Source organism: Microcaecilia unicolor, chromosome 9 (assembly GCF_901765095.1).
Source record: "Microcaecilia unicolor chromosome 9, aMicUni1.1, whole genome shotgun sequence".
NCBI classification, from domain to species: Eukaryota; Metazoa; Chordata; class Amphibia; order Gymnophiona; family Siphonopidae; genus Microcaecilia; species Microcaecilia unicolor.
Window position 1 is genome coordinate 137,723,376 of NC_044039.1, and position 19,262 is coordinate 137,742,637.

The following is a 19,262-nucleotide window of genomic DNA, read 5'->3' on the forward strand; positions in this document are numbered from 1 at the left end:
TGTTGTCAACAAGAGCTGTGAGCTTTACAACAAAACCTGGCCACTGAATCTTACTTGAATGGTATGTGTAGGTTAATGCTACTGTATTTTATCCTGTAACTGTTACAAACCATAGGAGGTAGCTTGTGTATAACATGCAGATTGTTGGCCTTTCCACCTTTAAGGGATGTGAGCGACTGCGTTTCTCCAGAGTTCTGCCAGAGTATTCTAGCTTTTCTTTTTGGAACTTGTGTAGAAGCAAAGAATTAACATTTCTTTCATTGAAATTCTAATCCTAGAGCCATTTTTAGGAAGTATTGGGCATTCTCTTTCTCTCCACTGCAACTGTCCCTGACACCTTCAAGCACGCCGTAGTCACACCTCTCCTCAAAAAACCATCACTTGACCCTACCTGTCCCTCCAACTACCGCCCCATCTCCCTCCTACCCTTCCTCTCCAAAATACTTGAGCGTGCTGTTCACAGTCGCTGCCTTGATTTTTCTCTCCTCTCATACCATCCTCGATCCACTTCAATCCGGTTTCCGCCCTCTTCACTCGACAGAAACAGCACTCTCTAAAGTCTGTAATGACCTGTTCCTTGCCAAATCCAGAGGCCACTACTCCATCCTTATCCTCCTTGATCTATCTGCCGCTTTTGACACTGTGAATCATGACTTACTTCTTGCCACACTGTCCTCATTTGGGTTCCGAGGCTCTGTCCTCTCCTGGTTCTCCTTCTATGTCTCCCACCGCACCTTCAGAGTTCACTCTCACGGATCTTCCTCCACCCCTATCCCCCTATCTGTTGGTGTTCCCCAGGGATCGGTCCTTGGACCCCTTCTCTTCTCAATCTACACCTCTTCCCTGGGTGCCCTGATCTCCTCTCATGGTTTTCAGTACCATCTCTATGCTGATGATACCCAGCTATATCTGTCCACACCAGACATCACCGCAGACACCCAGGCAAAGGTATCAGCCTGCCTATCCGACATTGCTGCCTGGATGTCCAACCGCCACCTGAAACTGAACATGTCCAAGACCGAGCTCATCGTCTTTCCACCAAAACCCACGTCTCCTCTTCCTCCACTTTCTATCTCAGTTGATAACACCCTCATCCTCCCCGTCTCATCTGCCCGCAACCTCGGAGTCATCTTTGACTCCTCCCTCTCCTTCTCTGTGCATATCCAGCAGACTGCCAAGACCTGCCGCTTCTTCCTCTTTAACATCAGCAAAATTCGCCCTTTCCTCTCTGAACACACCACCCGAACTCTCGTCCATGCTCACTCGCCTTGACTACTGCAACTTACTCCTCACTGGCCTCCCTCTTAGCCATCTATCCCCCCTTCAATCTGTTCAGAACTCTGCGGCACGTCTCATATTCCGCCAAAACCGTTTTACTCATATCACCCCTCTCCTCAGGTCACTTCACTGGCTTCCAATCAGATACCGCATTCAATTCAAGCTTCTCCTTCTTACCTACAAATGCATTCAGTCTGCTGCCCCTCACTACCTCTCCTCCCTCATCTCCCCCTATGTTCCCGCCCGTAACCTCCGTTCACAGGACAAATCCCTCCTCTCTGTACCCTTCTCCAACACCGCCAACTCCAGGCTCCGCTCATTCTGCCTCGCCTCACCCTATGCTTGGAACAACCTTCCAGAGCCCTTACGCCAAGCCCTCTCCCTGCCCATCTTCAAGTCTTTGCTTAAAACCCACCTCTTCAATGCTGCATTCGGTACCTAACTCTTACCATTCACTAAATCCAGACTGCCCCAATTTGACCGCCCCTATCTGACTGTCCGTTCACTTGTCTCTTAGATTGTAAGCTCCTTGAGCAGGGACCGTCCCTCTATGTTAATTGTACAGCGCTGCGTAACCCTAGTAGCACTTTAGAAATGTTAAGTAGTAGTACTACTACTACTACTACTATTTAACATTTCTAGAGCGCTACAAAGTGTACGCAGCGCTGTACAAACACAGAAGAAAGACAGTCCCTGCTCAAAGAGCTTACAATCTAATAGACAAAAAGTAAAGCATTTAAATTTAAAATATTTAAGCAGTCAAGCACAAGAGAACAGTCACAGAAGGACAGAAGATGTTGAAGGGTGGTCAGTGTGATTAGGTGTAACTCTGGTTGGAGTAGTGGGAGAAGGTGATAGAAGAATAGAAATGGGTGAGGTAAAGTAATGAGTGGGTTGATAGGGAGGTTATATAAGACATGTCACTCTAGGGGTGGGTGGGTAGAGGTAGTAGTAGATTAGAATAGTGGAAAAAGTAAGCACCTGTTTGCAGTATATTTGTAAAAGGGGTGGATGAAGAAGGAAGGGTAGCAGAAGTCTTCCAGAAAGCTGCTGTTTAGTAATTAATAAGCTCATTTTCTTAATTGGAAAAGTAAACTGTTTTGCTTGTTTAGTTCTTGAATGAAGTTAAATGCAAATGGCTGACGCAGTTTTCTTCAGTGCATGAACCTGGGGTAGACATATCTGATGATCTTAAAGTGGCCAAATAGGTAGAAAAGATAATGGTAATCCATAAGGAAGCTTGGGTGGATAGGGAGAGGAATGGCCAGCAGGAAAAAGGAGGTGGTAGTGCCTCATAAAGACTCTTCAGAGACCACATTTAGAGTACTGTGTTCTGTTCTGGAGACCACTCCTTCAAAAAGATACAAACAGGATGGAGTAGGTCCAGAGGTTAGCTACTAAAATGGGCAGTGCCTTTATCATAAAGGATATGGGGACAGACTTAAAGGGGGGTTATATTTATATCACAAATGTGGATAAAAATAGCCAGAGCAGGAAGGGGGTTTGGGGAGGAAGAGACGTTGATTTGGAAAACCTCAAATGTCTTTTTTATTGCTGGGCACATTTTCAAAAGGGAACCTCCAAGCAGGCAGACTCTCAGCCAGATTCTAAATTTTTCAGAAACCAGCTGCTTTAACTTCAAAAAATGTCCTCAAACCTTCCGGAATAGGTCAAGCCTCATTTTTAGCTTTGCAATCATTTCTTAGCTTGTTGCAACATTTAATAATTCCAGTCACTCCTATGTTTCTGGGAGTACTGTATTTTTAAGAGTGTAAGCAAAGCTCCCTTACATTCAAAAAATGTATTTAATCTTTATTTTTATAAAGCTAGCCACAGAACTGAAGTCTGTTTTCAGACTGCCTGATCTATTCAGAGGGCTCAAAACCACACTGGTCCTGTGAGGTTCTATGAAACTGTGCGAATACCTGGTATTTTTAAAATGAGTTTCTGTGGGTTTTCACCCTCCACAAAAGAAACGGAGAAACGTCTTATACTGTTATTAGTCTCTCTCACTCCCTTCAGAAATGTTGGTGTAAATTGTGCTTTATTTTTCCTCTTTTTACAGATCTAATTGCCGTCTTATGCCCAAAGGGGCCACTTCGGATGCTGGTTGAAACAGCCCAAGAAAGAAATGAAACTCTCTTTCCAGCTCTTATTTATTCCTGTAAGTTTATTTTTCTGGTACAAGGACGTTTTGTTTTGTTTTTCTTTTCTGGTCTGTTGTACTCTCCAGTCGTCCTTGCATAAAAGAGAGGTTTGTCTCCTCTACTGCTTTCTCTGTGTTAATGCATGCTCTTACAAGTATATCAGAAGATGCCAGTTCATCTCTTCAAGTACTGTAAGTCTGTTCTTCACTGCTGACTCAGCAAGCCAGTCTGTAATATCTGAAGCAGTAACAAATAAGATCTTTATGAAACCAGAAACTGGAAAGGGAAGTTCCTCTTTTTTGTTCTTGTAACCTTGACATTTTTAGTGGAACAGTCACAGATTATATATTAATCAGGTCACCCTGATAATTGAATGTCATATAGAAATGTTAACGTTCACCTTTTTATAAGCTATATTACTTTTTATATAAGCTCTATTACTTTTGTCACTTGGCTTACAGTCCCTGAACTTCTGCATAAGGAGTGAATGCCAGCACTCATTTTAGCTGTGCCAGGAGTGGGCAATAGGGTGGCTCAAGAAAATCTGTCGCCTGAGGTGAGAAGAACCCCCTTCTCCACAGGCACCCCCTAATCTGGCTATGTATGGAGATATGTGAGAGATTGGGGGGGGTATGTGTGGGACCTGAGAGTGTGGTGGGGGGTCACTTAGGCCACTAAGGGTGTGAGTGTGTAAATTGTGGGGCAGTACTGCATCAGGAGGTGTCTGAGATAGATATATGTATTTAACACTTGAATATGTAGCAGTGTAAATAGTGGTGTAATGGAGTAGAACAATACAAAATCAAAACTCAACACCAAAAAATTGCAAATATTTCACTGTTGTGAAACTGTAAACTCTAAGTTCACTTTGTGGTTTTAAATTATTAAATTTTAAAAAAATTTTAAATTTTTAAGTGGAGAAAATGGAGACCTCGGAGATTTCTAAGACCCAGCTTGGGACACTTAAAGCTGTTGTTGAATTGATGCTGGTGTCCAGTTTCTTTCATTGGTCTCCAAAAAAACTCCATTGATTATGATATACAAATTCTAAACATGCCTTTTTAAGTAACCAAATCATTCAAATGGTGACAGACTCCTTCAAAGAATATGAAATTCAAACTGAAAACAGCACTTAACTTTAGCTCAACGAGCCACTGTTTCACCCATTATGGCTTCATCAAGAACGAGTGCCGTTATAATGTAACTTGCACCGATCATTAATACTTGGCATGTTTTTTTCTGTAAAAGAAAACATTCATTAACTTAAGAGACTTTGCATTCAATTTAACTCACGTTACGAGGAATACTTACTTCACATAGCTCGCTCTCTCTATTCAAGATGGCACTCTTACGTCACACGCCAACTTTCCTGTATTTAAGGTCTCCCCTGCGTCACTTCCTTACCGCACTGCTGATTATAAATTAGTTAGAAGGTGATTTTTGTAAAGTGTGTCAAACTATGGCAATGTATGAACTGTTTGATTCAGATAATTTTATAGTCGAAAGGATCCAAAATAGCTTTCGGTCTTAATAATTTTTGGACCGCAGTTATATCCTCTTCATGTCTAATGGATACTCTTTGACGTCACTTCCTTGAATCCGAGTCTTATTGGAGTATTGTTAATAAAATATATGACGTACTCTGAAAATCCAATTAGTTTCACATCTTTGTAGTTTGTTTTCGATTGCCACCCTGTTTAGTCAAGGTGATTTTATCAAGACAACAGCATTTTAGCTCCTCAAAGATATCTTTATATTGAATGCAATGTTTTCGTAGTGGCTCCTTTGTATTTAGTCTCCTGATGTTCGATCAATGTTCCAACATACGGGTCTTAAGAGATCTCATCATGAAAAGGTACAGTGGGATCTGTCATGTTCAAAAACCTTCAATCTTTGTAAGTCAAAAAGCCGTCTTGTACCCCTTTATTGGTGATTTTACGAATAACTGATTGTATACATTTAGTGAGGTCCAAAGGCAGTTTTTTGTAAAATTTCTGGTCCTGTAGTTGTCTTAAATCTTCTTTGATGTAATCATCAAAGTTTTGAAGTACAATCGTGCCCCCCTTACCAGCTTTCTTAATTATTATCTGGCCGTCTGTGCTTAAATTATGTAGTGCTTTGAATTCAGCCTTCGTTAAGTTGTAATAATTTGTAAACTTTACAGATGGCGAATTGTTAAATCTTTCTACATCTTTCAAAACCATTTGTTTGAATGTGTTCAAAATAGGGTCCAAGGGGCCAGGAGGTTTTCATGTAGACCTTGGTCTAATGATGGTACGATCAAATTCTGTGAGTTGATATCCAAAATGTAGTTTTAATTGTAAATTCCATATGAATCTTTCAAGGTCAACATTGAACTGAAATTCATTAAACTTGACCGATGGAACAAATGAAAAACCTTTAACCTGTGTGGGTTAAAACCTTATTGGATAAATTAATCACCACTGACGGTTCATTCTTTGTGACCTTGTCCATGGTCTGTTTCTTGGCATACCTCTCCCCCTGGCATTTCCTCCTCTCTTTCTTCTGTCTCGTGATTCTAAAAAATCATGACTATCCCCACTGCTGCTGCTTGATGAGTCCTCACCACTGCCGGATGAAGAATCACCAGTGGAGAGTTGTTTCCGTGTGTTGTGAGTATTTTCTTCATGTTGATACATCCAAGAATTATACTCTGTTGTTGGAGTAATTCTTTTCATCTCTGTAGAATTTTTTCAGCTTGAATTTCTTCACCAGGACGTTCGCTTGTTGTTGGGAGAAATTGAAGGCAATATTCCAAGGATTTGTAGGCATCCTGCTTGTTTTAAGTGTGTTATACTTGAACATATAGCAGTGTAAATGGTGTTGTAATAGAGTAAAACAATACAAAATCAAAAATCAACACCGAAAAAATTGCAAATATTCCACTGTTGTGAAACTATAAACTGAAAGTTCACTTTGTACTCCTCCTGCTCTCCCCCTTTTCATGAACATAAACCTGTATTCAGGCTGAAGCAGTGGAAGGAGGTGAGCAGGGTCGACCCTGAGATTATCTTTAGTAGTGTTGCCCTGCTGTCTCCCAATCAGTAGAGGAGAAAAGTGTAAGTCGCATATTAACTCCTCCTGCCTTGGGACCAGTTTCATAGTATGAGCTGTATTCTCATAGCTCTTACCACGAGATCAGACCAGCAGCAGAAGGTGATGTACAGCTAAGTATGTGTCCTGCTGCCACTGCAATTCAGGAATTTTATTTTTATTTTTTTATTATTTTTTTTTTTTATAAACATTTTTATTATATGAATAAACAATCTCAGGTTACATACAAGAATTGCTAACTGTGTTTCTTTGTTTCATGTAGCGTTACATATTCTTGATTGCTGCTGAACTCTCAACTACCTAAATTATCTATTCTAGTACATTATATCACTATCACTACCTCCCCCCTCCCACCCCTTCTCCTTCTTGGCTAGGCTGACCTCCATTTATATATTGTTCATATGGTTGCCACATTTTCAGAAAATAGTCCATTTTACCCCTTCTCATTGCCGTAAGTTTTGACATTTGATACAAGTGTCCCACTTTGCGAAATACCATTTCTGTAGCTGGTAGAGTCGATTGTTTCCATGCTCTCGCTATTGCTATCTTTGCCGCCACCATATATTGTATCGCCAACTTATGATGAATTGTTTTAATTCCTGTGGGAGGAAAATGCAGCAGGCAATGCTCTATCTTACATGGAAATATCCCTTGTAGTATCGTGTTGACCTGCGCCATCATACCTCTCCAAAATTTCTGTACCTTAGGACATTCCCAAAATATATGTATGAATGTTCCCTTTGCCCCACATTCCCTCCAGCAGGCGGCTGACACTTCCCTATAGATACGTTGCAGCCTATCCGGTGTGTAATACCACCAGTAATATATCTTAAATCCATTCTCCCTCGTGGATTGCGCTAGTGATGGTTTAAATAATAGTCTATAACATTTCTCCCATTGCTGTTGTGTGTATGTGATTTGCAATGACTCCTCCCACCTGCTAGTATAGATTCTCTGTGGATTCCCCCTCTGAATTAGTGCCTGATAAATCCGTGTCACACTACCTCTACCCCCTCCTTTTCTTATTGCACCTTCTAGCTTTGTTTCTTCTAATTCAAGCTCTTCCCTAGCACACGTCATTATATAATGTCTGACGCTACAATAATAGACTTGATCTCTAGGGGGAAGCCCATACTCCTCCTGGAGCCTGTCAAAGCTAACCATTTCTCCCTTCTCCCATAGTTGGCCCAGAGTATGTAGCCCCGCCCTTGACCATTCCCAATATACTTTTTCAGTGCCTCCCAATTCAAACCCCGGCGCCTTAGATATAGAAGTCTGGAGGTAATATTTTCTCTCTGGGAACCATTGTTTCCTAATTTGGTACCACGTGGTCAATATATGCCTGATCCCTATTGGTTGGCTTCGTATCACTGTCAAGAGCTCTCTACCAGGAAGCCACAGCGTATCTCCTAGTGCTTGTGTCCCCATCCATGCCCTTTCCCAGTGCAACCATTTCCTGCTCGCATACGGATTCCAATCTGCTAAAATCCTTAATTGTGCTGCCTTATAATATAGCAAAAAATTTGGGACTCCCATGCCCCCCCTGCTCTGAAGCTGGAACATGGTTGCCCTTCGCACCCTCGGAGGACGTTTCTTCCAAATATATTGAAACAGTTTGCGATGGAGTCGTTCAAAAAAGCTACGTGGTATTGGGATGGGCAAAGCCATAAATAAATATAACATTTTGGGGAGCAACATCATTTTTATTGCTTGTATTCTTCCCATCCAGGAAACATTTAATCCTTCCCATCTTTCTAGCTCCGCTAGCAGTTCAGCCACCTTCTTAGGAAAATTTACCTGGTACAGATCTTCCACCCTTGGTGTCACCTGCACCCCTAAGTATCTAATGGATTTCAATGCCCATATGAAGGGGAAATCCACCTTCATCCTTGCTGATTCCTGTGGTGAAACCGTCAGATTCAATATTTCGGATTTAGTAGTATTAATTTTAAAACCTGACAGTTTCCCCAAAGAATTCCATTACCTCAATTACCCTCCTTATTGAGATTGCGGGTCTCGTCAGGGTGAGAAGCACATCATCAGCAAATAGCATTAGCTTATGTTCTCTCAACCCTTTCGTCACCCCCCGAATATTGGAATCTCCCCTCACTGCGCATGCCAGGGGCTCCATAAACAGGGCAAACAGCAAAGGCGATACCGCACATCCCTGTCTTGTTCCTCTATGCAATTCAATAGGCTTAGTATATGTCCCATTAATTTTTAGTGTGGCTAATGGCGTTTGATAGAGTAATCTAACCCATCTCATATAGTTTCCCCCTATCCCCACTTCTCGCAGCACTGCAAATAGAAAATCCCACTCCACGCGATCAAACGCTTTCTCTGCGTCTATCGATAGAAGTAGGGCCGGTTGATCGTCCTCCCTCACCTGTTGAATTAGATGTAGCAATGTTCTTATATTATCAAATGCTTGTCGCCCTGCAATAAATCCCGTTTGATCGCTATGGATGAGCTTAGGCAATACTCTTTGCAGGCGAGTAGCTAGTATTTTAGTAAATATTTTATAGTCAACATTGAGTAGTGATATCGGTCTGTAAGAACCACATTCCTGCGGATCTTTTCCCGGTTTCAGAATCAGGGTTACTGCTGCTAGCCTCCACGAATGGGGGAGTTTCTGCTCTTGCTCTAGTGCTTTAAAAAATCTCCATAACAGTGGAGCCAAATATGCTCTATATTGCTTATAAAGTCGAGCTGGAAACCCATCCGGTCCCGGTGCTTTCCCATGGGGGAGTTCCTTAATAGCAAGCTCAACCTCTTCTATTGTAATAGGTTCTGATAGCATCTCCTGCTCGGACTGTGTCAAATGGGGTAGATCTGTTCTCTTAATATGATCCTCTATTTCCAGCTCTGTTGCTTTCTGTTCTGAATCATACAGTTTAGAATAGTAGTTATAGAATTGGTCCTGAATTTGGTCATTCTGACTAACATTTTGACCTTCCTGATTTTTAAGGCTTCCTATATAGGTTCGACTTCTCTGCTGTTTAAGTTTATTTGCTAGAAGTCTACTTGCTTTATCTCCAAACTCGTAATGTTCCTGCTTCGTTTGCTCTAACTGACTTGCTATTTCAGCCAATTGTAATTCATTAAGACTTAATTTACATTTGTGAAGTTGTTCCCCCACCTCTGAATCAGAGGGATTGGCTTTATGGGACTTTTCCAATTGTTGTATGCGCTCTCTTATTGTTTCCTCCTGCTCCCTCTGTTTCTTTCTCAAATGCGCCCTCAATGCTATCAATTGGCCACGTAGTACCACTTTTAGTCCCTCCCATAAGTTTACCGGGTGTACTTCCTCTACATCGTTGAATTCTATATACTCCTTAATATATCTTTCAACTTCTTGCGCGTTTTGTGGCTCTAATAGGATGGTTTCGTCCATACGCCAGTATTTAAACCCAGAGGGATGTCTATCAATCCCTATTTCCATTACAACTGGAGCATGGTCTGACCATGTACGGGGTTCTATATTAATGTTGCGCATTGCCCCTGCTACTATCCCATCCCCCAGGAACATATCTATCCTAGAGTATGATTTATGTGGAGACGAGTAATAGGTATAATCTTTTTCTCTGGCATGTGTTTCTCGCCATAGGTCCACCAGCCCCCATCTAGCCATGAATTTTACTAATGCTTGCCTATCATTCTTTGCGTATCCCGCTCCTCCCGCTGAGTTATCTAATGCAGGATTCACTGTGAGGTTGAAATCCCCCCCAATGACCACTATCCCTTGTACATGTTTCTGTAACACTCCTTCTAGTTCAATTATAAAGTTCTCCTGTCCCTCATTTGGGGCATATATAGTGATAAAGGTGTATAGCTTATTATATAGGGATGCCACAACCAGTAGGTAACGACCATTCTTGTCAGCTATACTTTTCATTTTTTTCCACGGAGTCATATCAGAAAAAGCCATTAAAACCCCCCTCTTTTTCTGTGAGTTAATGCTAGCCGCATGAAATTGTATAGGGTATCTCCTGTGATTAACTAATTTTTCATGTTCTTTTCTCAAATGAGTCTCCTGGATCATAATTATGTCTGCTTTCAACCTTATCATCTCTTTAAACATTTTCTTACGCTTTACAGGGGTATTTAATCCCTTAACATTTAACGTAACACATTTAAACATTTATACAACCTCTCATTATTTCGCTTCAGTTTGGCCAGCCCACACCACGCTTGTTTCCCTCTCCCCTGCAACCTTATCCCCCCTCCCCCCTTATCCCTGCTCCTATACCGACAAGCCCCATTACCACCATGAGGCATGTCTCTTGCAGAGGAAGTGTCGTCTCCATCTCTCCCTCAGCCTTTTCTTCTGTTTCATCTCTTATGTTATCAAGTGTCCCATTATATTCAAATTATATTTTTATTAAAGATTTAGCCTTACATAGAATACAAAAGTAAACACATAATCAAACAAAACCCCCCTTTAAAAAAAAAAAAAAAAAAAAAAAAAAAATTCGTTATTAAAAGGCAATACCTGGAGACAAATTACAGAGTTACACAAGTTCAAGTTCAAGGCGTGCTATGTGGCTCCTGACAAAAAAGGTCTAAACGAGCCCAGGTCTTCAAAACAGACCTAATATTTCGGCGTCTATGAGCCAAAATTATTTCATATTTTCTGATCACGCATACATAACTCCACCATTCATTATAATTCAGGTACACATTATTTTTCCAATTGGAGACAATTAAATGTAAGGCAACAGCTAGCAGTATGTTATACAATTTCTTATCTGACTCCAGAAGAGGGATAGTAGGACAAGAAGCTCGTAAGATCACAACCTCATACGAGATCGCAGTGGTCTCAGGCAAATGAAAGATACGACACATTTTTGCCCAAATTAATTGCCAGTAAGCTCTGACATTTTTACAGTAGAAAACCATATGTGCCAGTGAGCCATCTCTTTCCTGACAAGACCAGCAGTTGAAGTTGATACTCTTAGTGATTCTGGCCACTCGAGCAGGAGTCCAATAAGCTTTATGAAAGATGAAATATGAGGATTGAGATATTGCTGCTGACTTCGTGGGACGTATGGAGTTAAGCCAGAAGGTAGACCAATCAAATTCAGACGCATCCAAACCAAACTCCGCTTCCCAAGATATCCTCAATGGAGCAACTGTATCAGCATGTAGATTCTGAAGTTTTTTATATAGTAAAGAAGCCTTCTTACGACCTGATGAAATGGTGTGACAAAAGGAGATAAACTCTGAAGGGTTCGAGCTAAGTAAATTGGAGACCTGAAAGGTTGCAAAACATGTAGAGATTTCCTTCCATGTGTCGGAATCTAGCAAAGAAACATTATACAATGCAGACATAGTAGCAGGCGATAACAGGGTACCAGCAATATACAGTTGCGACAGCTGCCATACACCCCTTTCTTGCCATTCCGCTGTTTGAGACTGCAGGAGACCAGCTGGAAAACCAGAGTTATACCAGAGAGATATATCTTCCAAAGAGAGAGCACGGATTCCAAGGCCAGCCCTAAACGTACGGATATCAGAGGCAGAGGCCTTTAACAGCCGAATGCGTCTGGTATAGGGGTACAAATCTGCATACGGGAGTAGAGATAAAGGGCACGGGCGCACCAACGCTGCCTCAAATCTCTGCCATCGAGGCGTGAGGTGAGATAATTCCCTTTGGAACCACCTTAAAGACTGGGCAAGCCGGAAAGCCTTGTGATAGTACTTAAAATCAGGAACATTAAGACCTCCCAGATCCTTTGGTAATTTAAGCTTCTTGAGCGCAATACGGGGAGGCTTCTGCCTCCATAAAAACTTAATTAGGAGGGAATCAATTTTGTTGTAGAATGAGTTGGGAAAGGAGAGGGGAGTCATACTAAAAATGTAATTTAGTTTTGGAGCCAGAACCATCCTGATAGCCTCTACCCTCCCCCACCACGTTAGATATAGCGGAGACCAGACATTTAGAATGGAAGCAGTTAAAGATAAGATTTGGTCCTTAATGAGGGACAAACTTTGATCAACCGATTTGGAATACCATACTCCCAAATACTTAATTTTGTGAGGCTCCCAGGAAAATGGGTATTGAGATACCTGAGCTCTATGCACGAAGGAATTGAGCGGCATTATAGCTGACTTAGACCAGTTTATCTTATAACCAGACAGAGAAGAAAAAGAATTGATTACTTCCAATACACTGGGAAGAGAATTTGGTGTGGTATATAGCAATATATCATCAGCATAGATGGAAAGTTTAAACATCTCCCCTCCAACAGAGACACCAGAAATATGCGAATGAGCTCTAATAGCTATAGCTAATGGCTCCAAGGCGATGTTGAAAAGGAGAGGTGACAGTGGACAGCCTTGTTTTGTGCCTCTTTTTAGAGGAAAAAGTGAGAATTATTACCATTCACTGAGATTGAGGCCTTTGGATTAGTATACAATATTTTAATCATTTTAATAAAGGATGGGCTAAAATTAAACCAAGCCAAGATGTGAAACAAGTACTGCCATTCAATTCTATCAAAAGCTTTCTCAGCATCAAGTGAAACCGCTAGAAAAGGCTCCTGAGAGCCCTCAACATGCGCCAGAATATTCCAGAAAAGTCTAGAGTTATCGCTAGCCAGTCTATCTACTGTAAATCCATTCTGATCCCTATGGATTATGTCTGGGACAATATGTTGAAGGCGGAGTGCCAGGATTTTTGCATAAATTTTGTTATCTATGTTAATCAGAGAAATAGGTCTATAATTCTCAACTTTGGCCGGGTCTCTGTCTGGTTTAGGTATAACAACAATCGTGGACTGGTGGAAGGAGCCAGTTTGACCCTCATGTAATAAGAGAGAATTATAGAGGGCTTGCAGCTTGGGCGCCAGAAACTCCGCAAACCTTTGATAAAATTCTACAGTGAAACCATCATTCCCTGGCGACTTACCTGGCGAAAGAGAGTGAATGGCCTCTAGGATCTCCTTATGTGAGATTGATTGTTCTAAAGCTTGATTTTGAGAGACATCTATAAGAGGCCTATCAAGATGGTTCCCAAATTCCTCAAAAGGCCCCTCAGAAAATTGAACTTCAGAGTCATATAATTTGTTGTAGTACAATTGGAATTGCTGGGCAATGGCATCATCTTTGACGTGTATGACCCCCGAGGAATCAACAATTTGCGAAATCCTATTCCTACTTTTTTTAGTTTTCAAGTACTGCGCAAGAAGGTGGCTTGCTTTATTACTCTCAGCATACAATGTGGATTTGTGAGCATGAATGATGTTCAACGCCTCCCTTGAGAGAGTGGTATTTAAATCATATTTTAATTTCTGCAAGCTCATAAGAGTAGCTGGTTCATTATCTACAATGAACTGACTTTCCAACAACTTAAGTTTGGCAGTTTTCTCTAGCAGGTCCATTCTGCGCCTACGATTGGCCATGGCAGAATAACTAATGATATGACCTCTGACAGTAGCCTTAAAGGCATCCCACCACAAGAGAGCTTTATGTTCCTCTAAGAGATTAAATTGAAAAAACTCTTCCATTTTGGACTGTATAAATTGAATAAAAACATCATCCTGCAACAGCATGGATTGAAATCTCCAATACGATTTATTCTGAACTGGTAAGATATCAGCTAACTGAAGAGATACTGGCGAGTGATCAGAGAGAACTCTACTAAGTATCTCAGAATTACATAGATGAGGTAGTAAATTAGAGGAGATTAAAAAGTAGTCAATCCGTGAAAAACTTCCATGAGGAGGTGAGTAAAAAGTGAAACCCAGGTCTGTGGGATGGAAAACACGCCAAGGATCTAAAAGACCTAGAATCGTCTTGAGATCCTGTATCTTATGGAGAGCTTTCGATCCCCTAGAGGGGCACTTGGATTTTCTGTCCAGAATAGGATCTTGTACCTGATTGAAATCACCACCAAGGAGAATAAGGTCAGCTCCAAAGGAAACAATCTCAGAGATTACACTGTGAAAAAACGAGGGGGAGTCAGAGTTAGGGGCATACAAGTTTCCTATTAACAACTGGAAATCCCGTAGTTGTAAGTGCACCAATATCCATCTTCCCTCATTATCAGAACATTGTTTTATAATGGAAAAGGAAAGTGATTTCCGCACTAGAATTGCAACCCCATTCTTTTTAAATGCAGCAGAAGAAGCAGCAACAAGAGAATAGAACTGATCCTGGAATCCAACTACATCAGAGGCCAAAAGATGAGTCTCCTGAACTAGAACAATGTCAGCCTGCAGTCTCCCAAAGTACAGCAATACCTTCTTACGTTTTATAGGATTGTTTAATCCTTGCACATTAAGAGAAATTAGTTTCATTTATAATGAGAAAAATGCAAGTATGGTGGTAGAGAATATAAATTAGAACAGCAGCATAGAATAACTCATGAAAAAGGCAGTAAAGTAGTAAATGGTACCACTGAAAGTACAACCTGCCTGAAAAAACAGGGACCAACAGAAATACCATTTTGATTACATATGAACACATGCAATGACTATATTATTAACTATATTAGCCATATCGAGGTGGGACAATATGGGATACAAATACAGCAAATAAATATTGCAAGAGAGAGAATCCACCTGACCATACTCCATGGATGACAACACAGGCAAACTGTTGAAAAAAGACACCATGTTAAGCACATTATGGAGGAGAAAAGATAAATCAAACACAGAAACTCCAGCAGCTCTGCAGTAAAGACATAACGAGAGTATGAATGAGCATATGAAAACTCTAATGAAACCTTCCATCGAACTTGCTAGAGAAAAGACTTGTACTCACAGGTATTGCCATGGAAATTGCATAATAAAACCCAAATAAAACATAATTCAAACCCTTGAGAACAAAACAATAATAAAAACTACAAGCAACCATATAATAACAAGAGATCATGGGAGTGGAAAGGAGAGCTGAAGACCGCCCCTACTTCAAACAAGAAACTAAGAACTAACATCCAGCAGAAAGAATATGTCCACAATGTGTAAAATATAATTAAATACATTCAAGTCTTCAATGAGTCCAGAAAGGAAGCCAAAAGCTGTGGGTCATCAAAATTTCTGGTAGTATTGTGCACCGTCACTTTCATCCGTGCCGGGTAAAGAAGCCCATACTGCGCTCCGAGGGCTTTCAGACGATCTCTGAACTGCAGAAAAGCCTTTCTTCGTTGCACCGTTCCTTTATTCAGGTCTGGGAAAAGAAAAAGTTTCGCACCCTCATGAGTAAGTGGAGCCTTAAACTTAGCTTTCTGTAGGATTAGTAATGCTGTCGGGTACCGAAGAAATTTAATCACTATAGGTCTTGGCAATTGCTGATGCGACCGTTTAAAAGATGGCGTTCGATTGGCCTGTTCAATTTCCAACCGTTGTTCCGCATTAATGTCCAACAACTTCGGCAAAAAAGTTTCCAAGAAGGCGCTCAAATTCAGCCCCTCTGAGCCTTCCGGCAAGCCAAGCAGCCGAACAGAGTTTCTTCGTAGCCTGTTATGAAGATCTTCGACCTCTCTTTTTAAAAGATCCATGTCTCGGGCTTTCTTTTGTAGATCGAGGATCAGATTTTCCTGCCGCTCGGCTTTGCTCTCTAGCACCGCAGCACGAGTCTCCATATGAGAGAGATTCGCCTTAAGATCTTGTATCTCCTCCTTAATATCATTAAGGGAAGACTGGTTCTCCTGTAAGATATTTTTAATGGAGCGCAACTCATCCATTATTACACTGAGAGAAACCTCCGAGGCCGCTTCCGTCGTCACGGTACGAGGATCTTGCTTGTGCCGCTTAGGGGCTGGTAACGGTGTCGAAGTCGGGTCCACCTTTAAATTTTTCCCAGCCATATCGCGCCAAATTTATCTGCAAGCGACCCCACCGCCTCTGAACTTCCAAAACTACTGCTATGGCTCGACGAGAGTTCAGGAGTATGTAAACAGCGGGAGCTGTTAGATCAGGCAGCCATACTGCTCAAGGCTTAGCCACGCCCCCCCTGTCCCATTATATTCAATGTTCTGTTCTCTTTTTATTTGTAAATCCAATGCGGGGTGTGGCCGCTTTCCTCATTTTCCATTTCTCTCCTCCAGTTGTTTCCCCGATTGCTGCCTTCTCAAGCGGCCTCTCCCCTGCGACACTCTCTGCCATTTCGTCTTGTTGGGCAGCGATCTGGTTGAATTCTCCTTCTGGTGGGGCATCTCCTCTTCACCCTGTTGATTCAAATATTCTTGCGCTTCTGCTATCGAGGTCACTCGACGCTGTTTGCCTTCTTGTACAAATGTAAGGGCGAAGGGGTACTGCCACTTGTATGACACCCCTTCCTCTCTCAGCTTAGCTGTTAGTGGCCTCAGCTCACTTCTTCTCTTCAACGTTGCTGGGGATATGTCCTGATAAATTTCAATGGGGAATGTCTCCCATATTATCGGGGCGACCTCTCTGGCTTTCTTCATTACCGCCTCTTTTTGTTGAAATTCTGAGAAGCAGGCAACTATGTCCCTTGGCTGATTTGTTTTTCTCATCCCCAGCGCCCTGTGCGCTCTTTCCAAGCGTATGGATACTGGTAAACAGGATTCATCTGGGGTAGAGAGTATTTGAGCCGCTATCGCCTGCGTGGTCACCCCGCAATCAATATACTCAGGTAACTCTGGCACTCCTCTGATTCTAATATTTGCACGCCGACTCCTATTCTCAAGATCTTCCACTTTATCCATTAAGTATCTTGACTCTGCTTTTTGATCTTTCATTTGCTGCTCCAATATAGAAACAGATTCAGCACATTCCTCCATTCCCACCTCCGTTTCTGCTACACGTGCTCCTAATTCGGCTATTTCCGCCCTGAGTTCTGATCCTAGCTGTGCAAAGTCCTGGCGCATTTCTTTAATGCCAGTTTTAATTTCTTCTATCCAGCCGCACAGTTTATCCCAAATCTCTGGAGTGGCCGCGCGCTCACCTTCCATTAATTCCCTCTGAGTGGGGTCGTTGAGATTTTGGTGCGCTACTATCGTTCGGGCGCCATTTTCTTCCCCCTGCATCTCTGTCGTTCTCTGGCGCTGCTGATAAGAAAACGCCGACAGATTTGGCTCTTTTGTCCGATTCGCTGCCATAATCCGGTAGGTCACTCGCTATGCCTTCCGATCCCCGTTTCGGGTATCGAATTTTTAAGTTATTTACAGCTAATTATTGCTTTTGATCGGCTGGCTCTCGGGAGCTCCGTTTTTACTCAGCCATTCGCTGACGTGACGTCACTTCCTCCCGCAATTCAGGAATTTTAAAGGAGAGGCTGGAGTGGTGAGACACAACTGCTGGGGGTAAGCTCAAGTCTGCCCTGTTGTTTTCCTCTCAGCCCATCACTGCTGGGTTCACTGTTCAAGAGTTCAACAAGCCTCAGTTGTCTCACCATAGTGCAGTTGTCAAATGCTCCTTCAGAATGGCTAAAAGCTGAAACTTCCATGTCCTGGTATATTAGTACTGTGATCCTAAGAGTTTGGATCTTCAGAATAATATACCTCAGTCTTGCTTAGCATGCTTGAATTTTTGTGTACCATATTGAAGGATGCTGCAAAATTTATGGACCTTTTTCTCTTTCAAGAGAAATGGAGTGAATTCAAGCCCTTATAGAAAGCAGTGGCATAGCCAGACATATTTTGCATGGGCTGAGGCCAACGTGGGTGGGCACACAATTCCCCCCTCTCCATGTTCCCCCCCCCATTCTAGTGACCCCCAACTAATAATACATGAACTTCCGTGGATCCCTAAGCCCCGCCAGCTGAAGAGGTCCTCAGGTGGCTAGAACAGGTCACTCCTCTGTTTGCTGCAGCTGGAAGCATTATCCGTGTGCTGCTGGTGTGCCAGCCCGCCCGCCCCCCCCTCCCCCCCCCCCCAGTGCATGCTCTGTTTTTGCATGAAAACTGAGCATACGTGGAGGAAGGGGGCGGCAGGCCATGAACAGTGCCCACTGGCTGCAGCAAGTAGGGGAGTGACCTGTTCTGGCCACCAGAGGACATCTTCAGCTGGAGGAGTTTTGGGGCCCCCCATCAGCCATAACAAGGGTGCCAGAATTTTGGAGAGGCAAAGAATGCAAAATATCTGGTTCCAGCAGCATAAAATCTGTTTTACTCTTTGGGATCTTGCCAGGTATTTGTACCTGGATTTGCTACTGTTGGAAACAGGATCCTGGGCTTGATGGATCTTTGGTCTGTCCCAGTGTGGCAAGGCCTATGTTCTTATGTTGAGAAGACATCTAGAGCCTTTGCTGTGTATTTGATGTCTGTTGCTGCTCCTTGGAATTTGCAACCTAGGCAACCTCACCTAAAGATGGAAGCAGCCCTGCTGTTCATATGATAGAAGAAGCAAAGCAAAGGAAATATCTTGAGAACCTCGGCATCTGGGAGTCTTTGTTGAGAGAGAGAGAGTAAATGTGGGGTCCTAATGCACGCTTAAGGAAGAAAAAATGGTCTAACTTTGGGGCAGGTGTGTTGGGGGGCAGTGACAATTTGTGGAAGCGCTCTGACATCACTGGCACTAGCTGGTTAGTTCCTCCATAATTCGGAAGCCCTTAGTACCTCCTAGATAAAAGTTGGTAAAAATGCTCTTGTGTTAATTTGTTTAAGGGTCCATTCACCAATGCTAATATTAGTGCATGGCCAGAAACTCAACAAATAGAATAATGCTTATTTTATGGCTGTGCTGGAAATGGGCTTAGCACGTGGGAAACTCCCACGTTGGAACAGCTTAATTAAAGGGCCCCTTTATTTTTTTTTTAAAACAGGTTAAAGTTGTTATTGGAATATATAAAGAAATT

At 42.2% G+C, this 19,262-nt stretch overlaps 1 protein-coding gene across 1 annotated transcript in view; it reads left to right on the forward strand.

The window, feature by feature from the left end:
- Positions 1-19,262, forward strand: part of PSEN1 (presenilin 1) — a 142,474-nt gene that overhangs the window by 94,930 nt on the left and 28,282 nt on the right. The window contains exon 8 of the mRNA XM_030214855.1: positions 3,344-3,442. Within this exon, the coding sequence (XP_030070715.1) occupies positions 3,344-3,442 (99 nt within the window). The remainder of the gene's footprint in view (positions 1-3,343; positions 3,443-19,262) is intronic.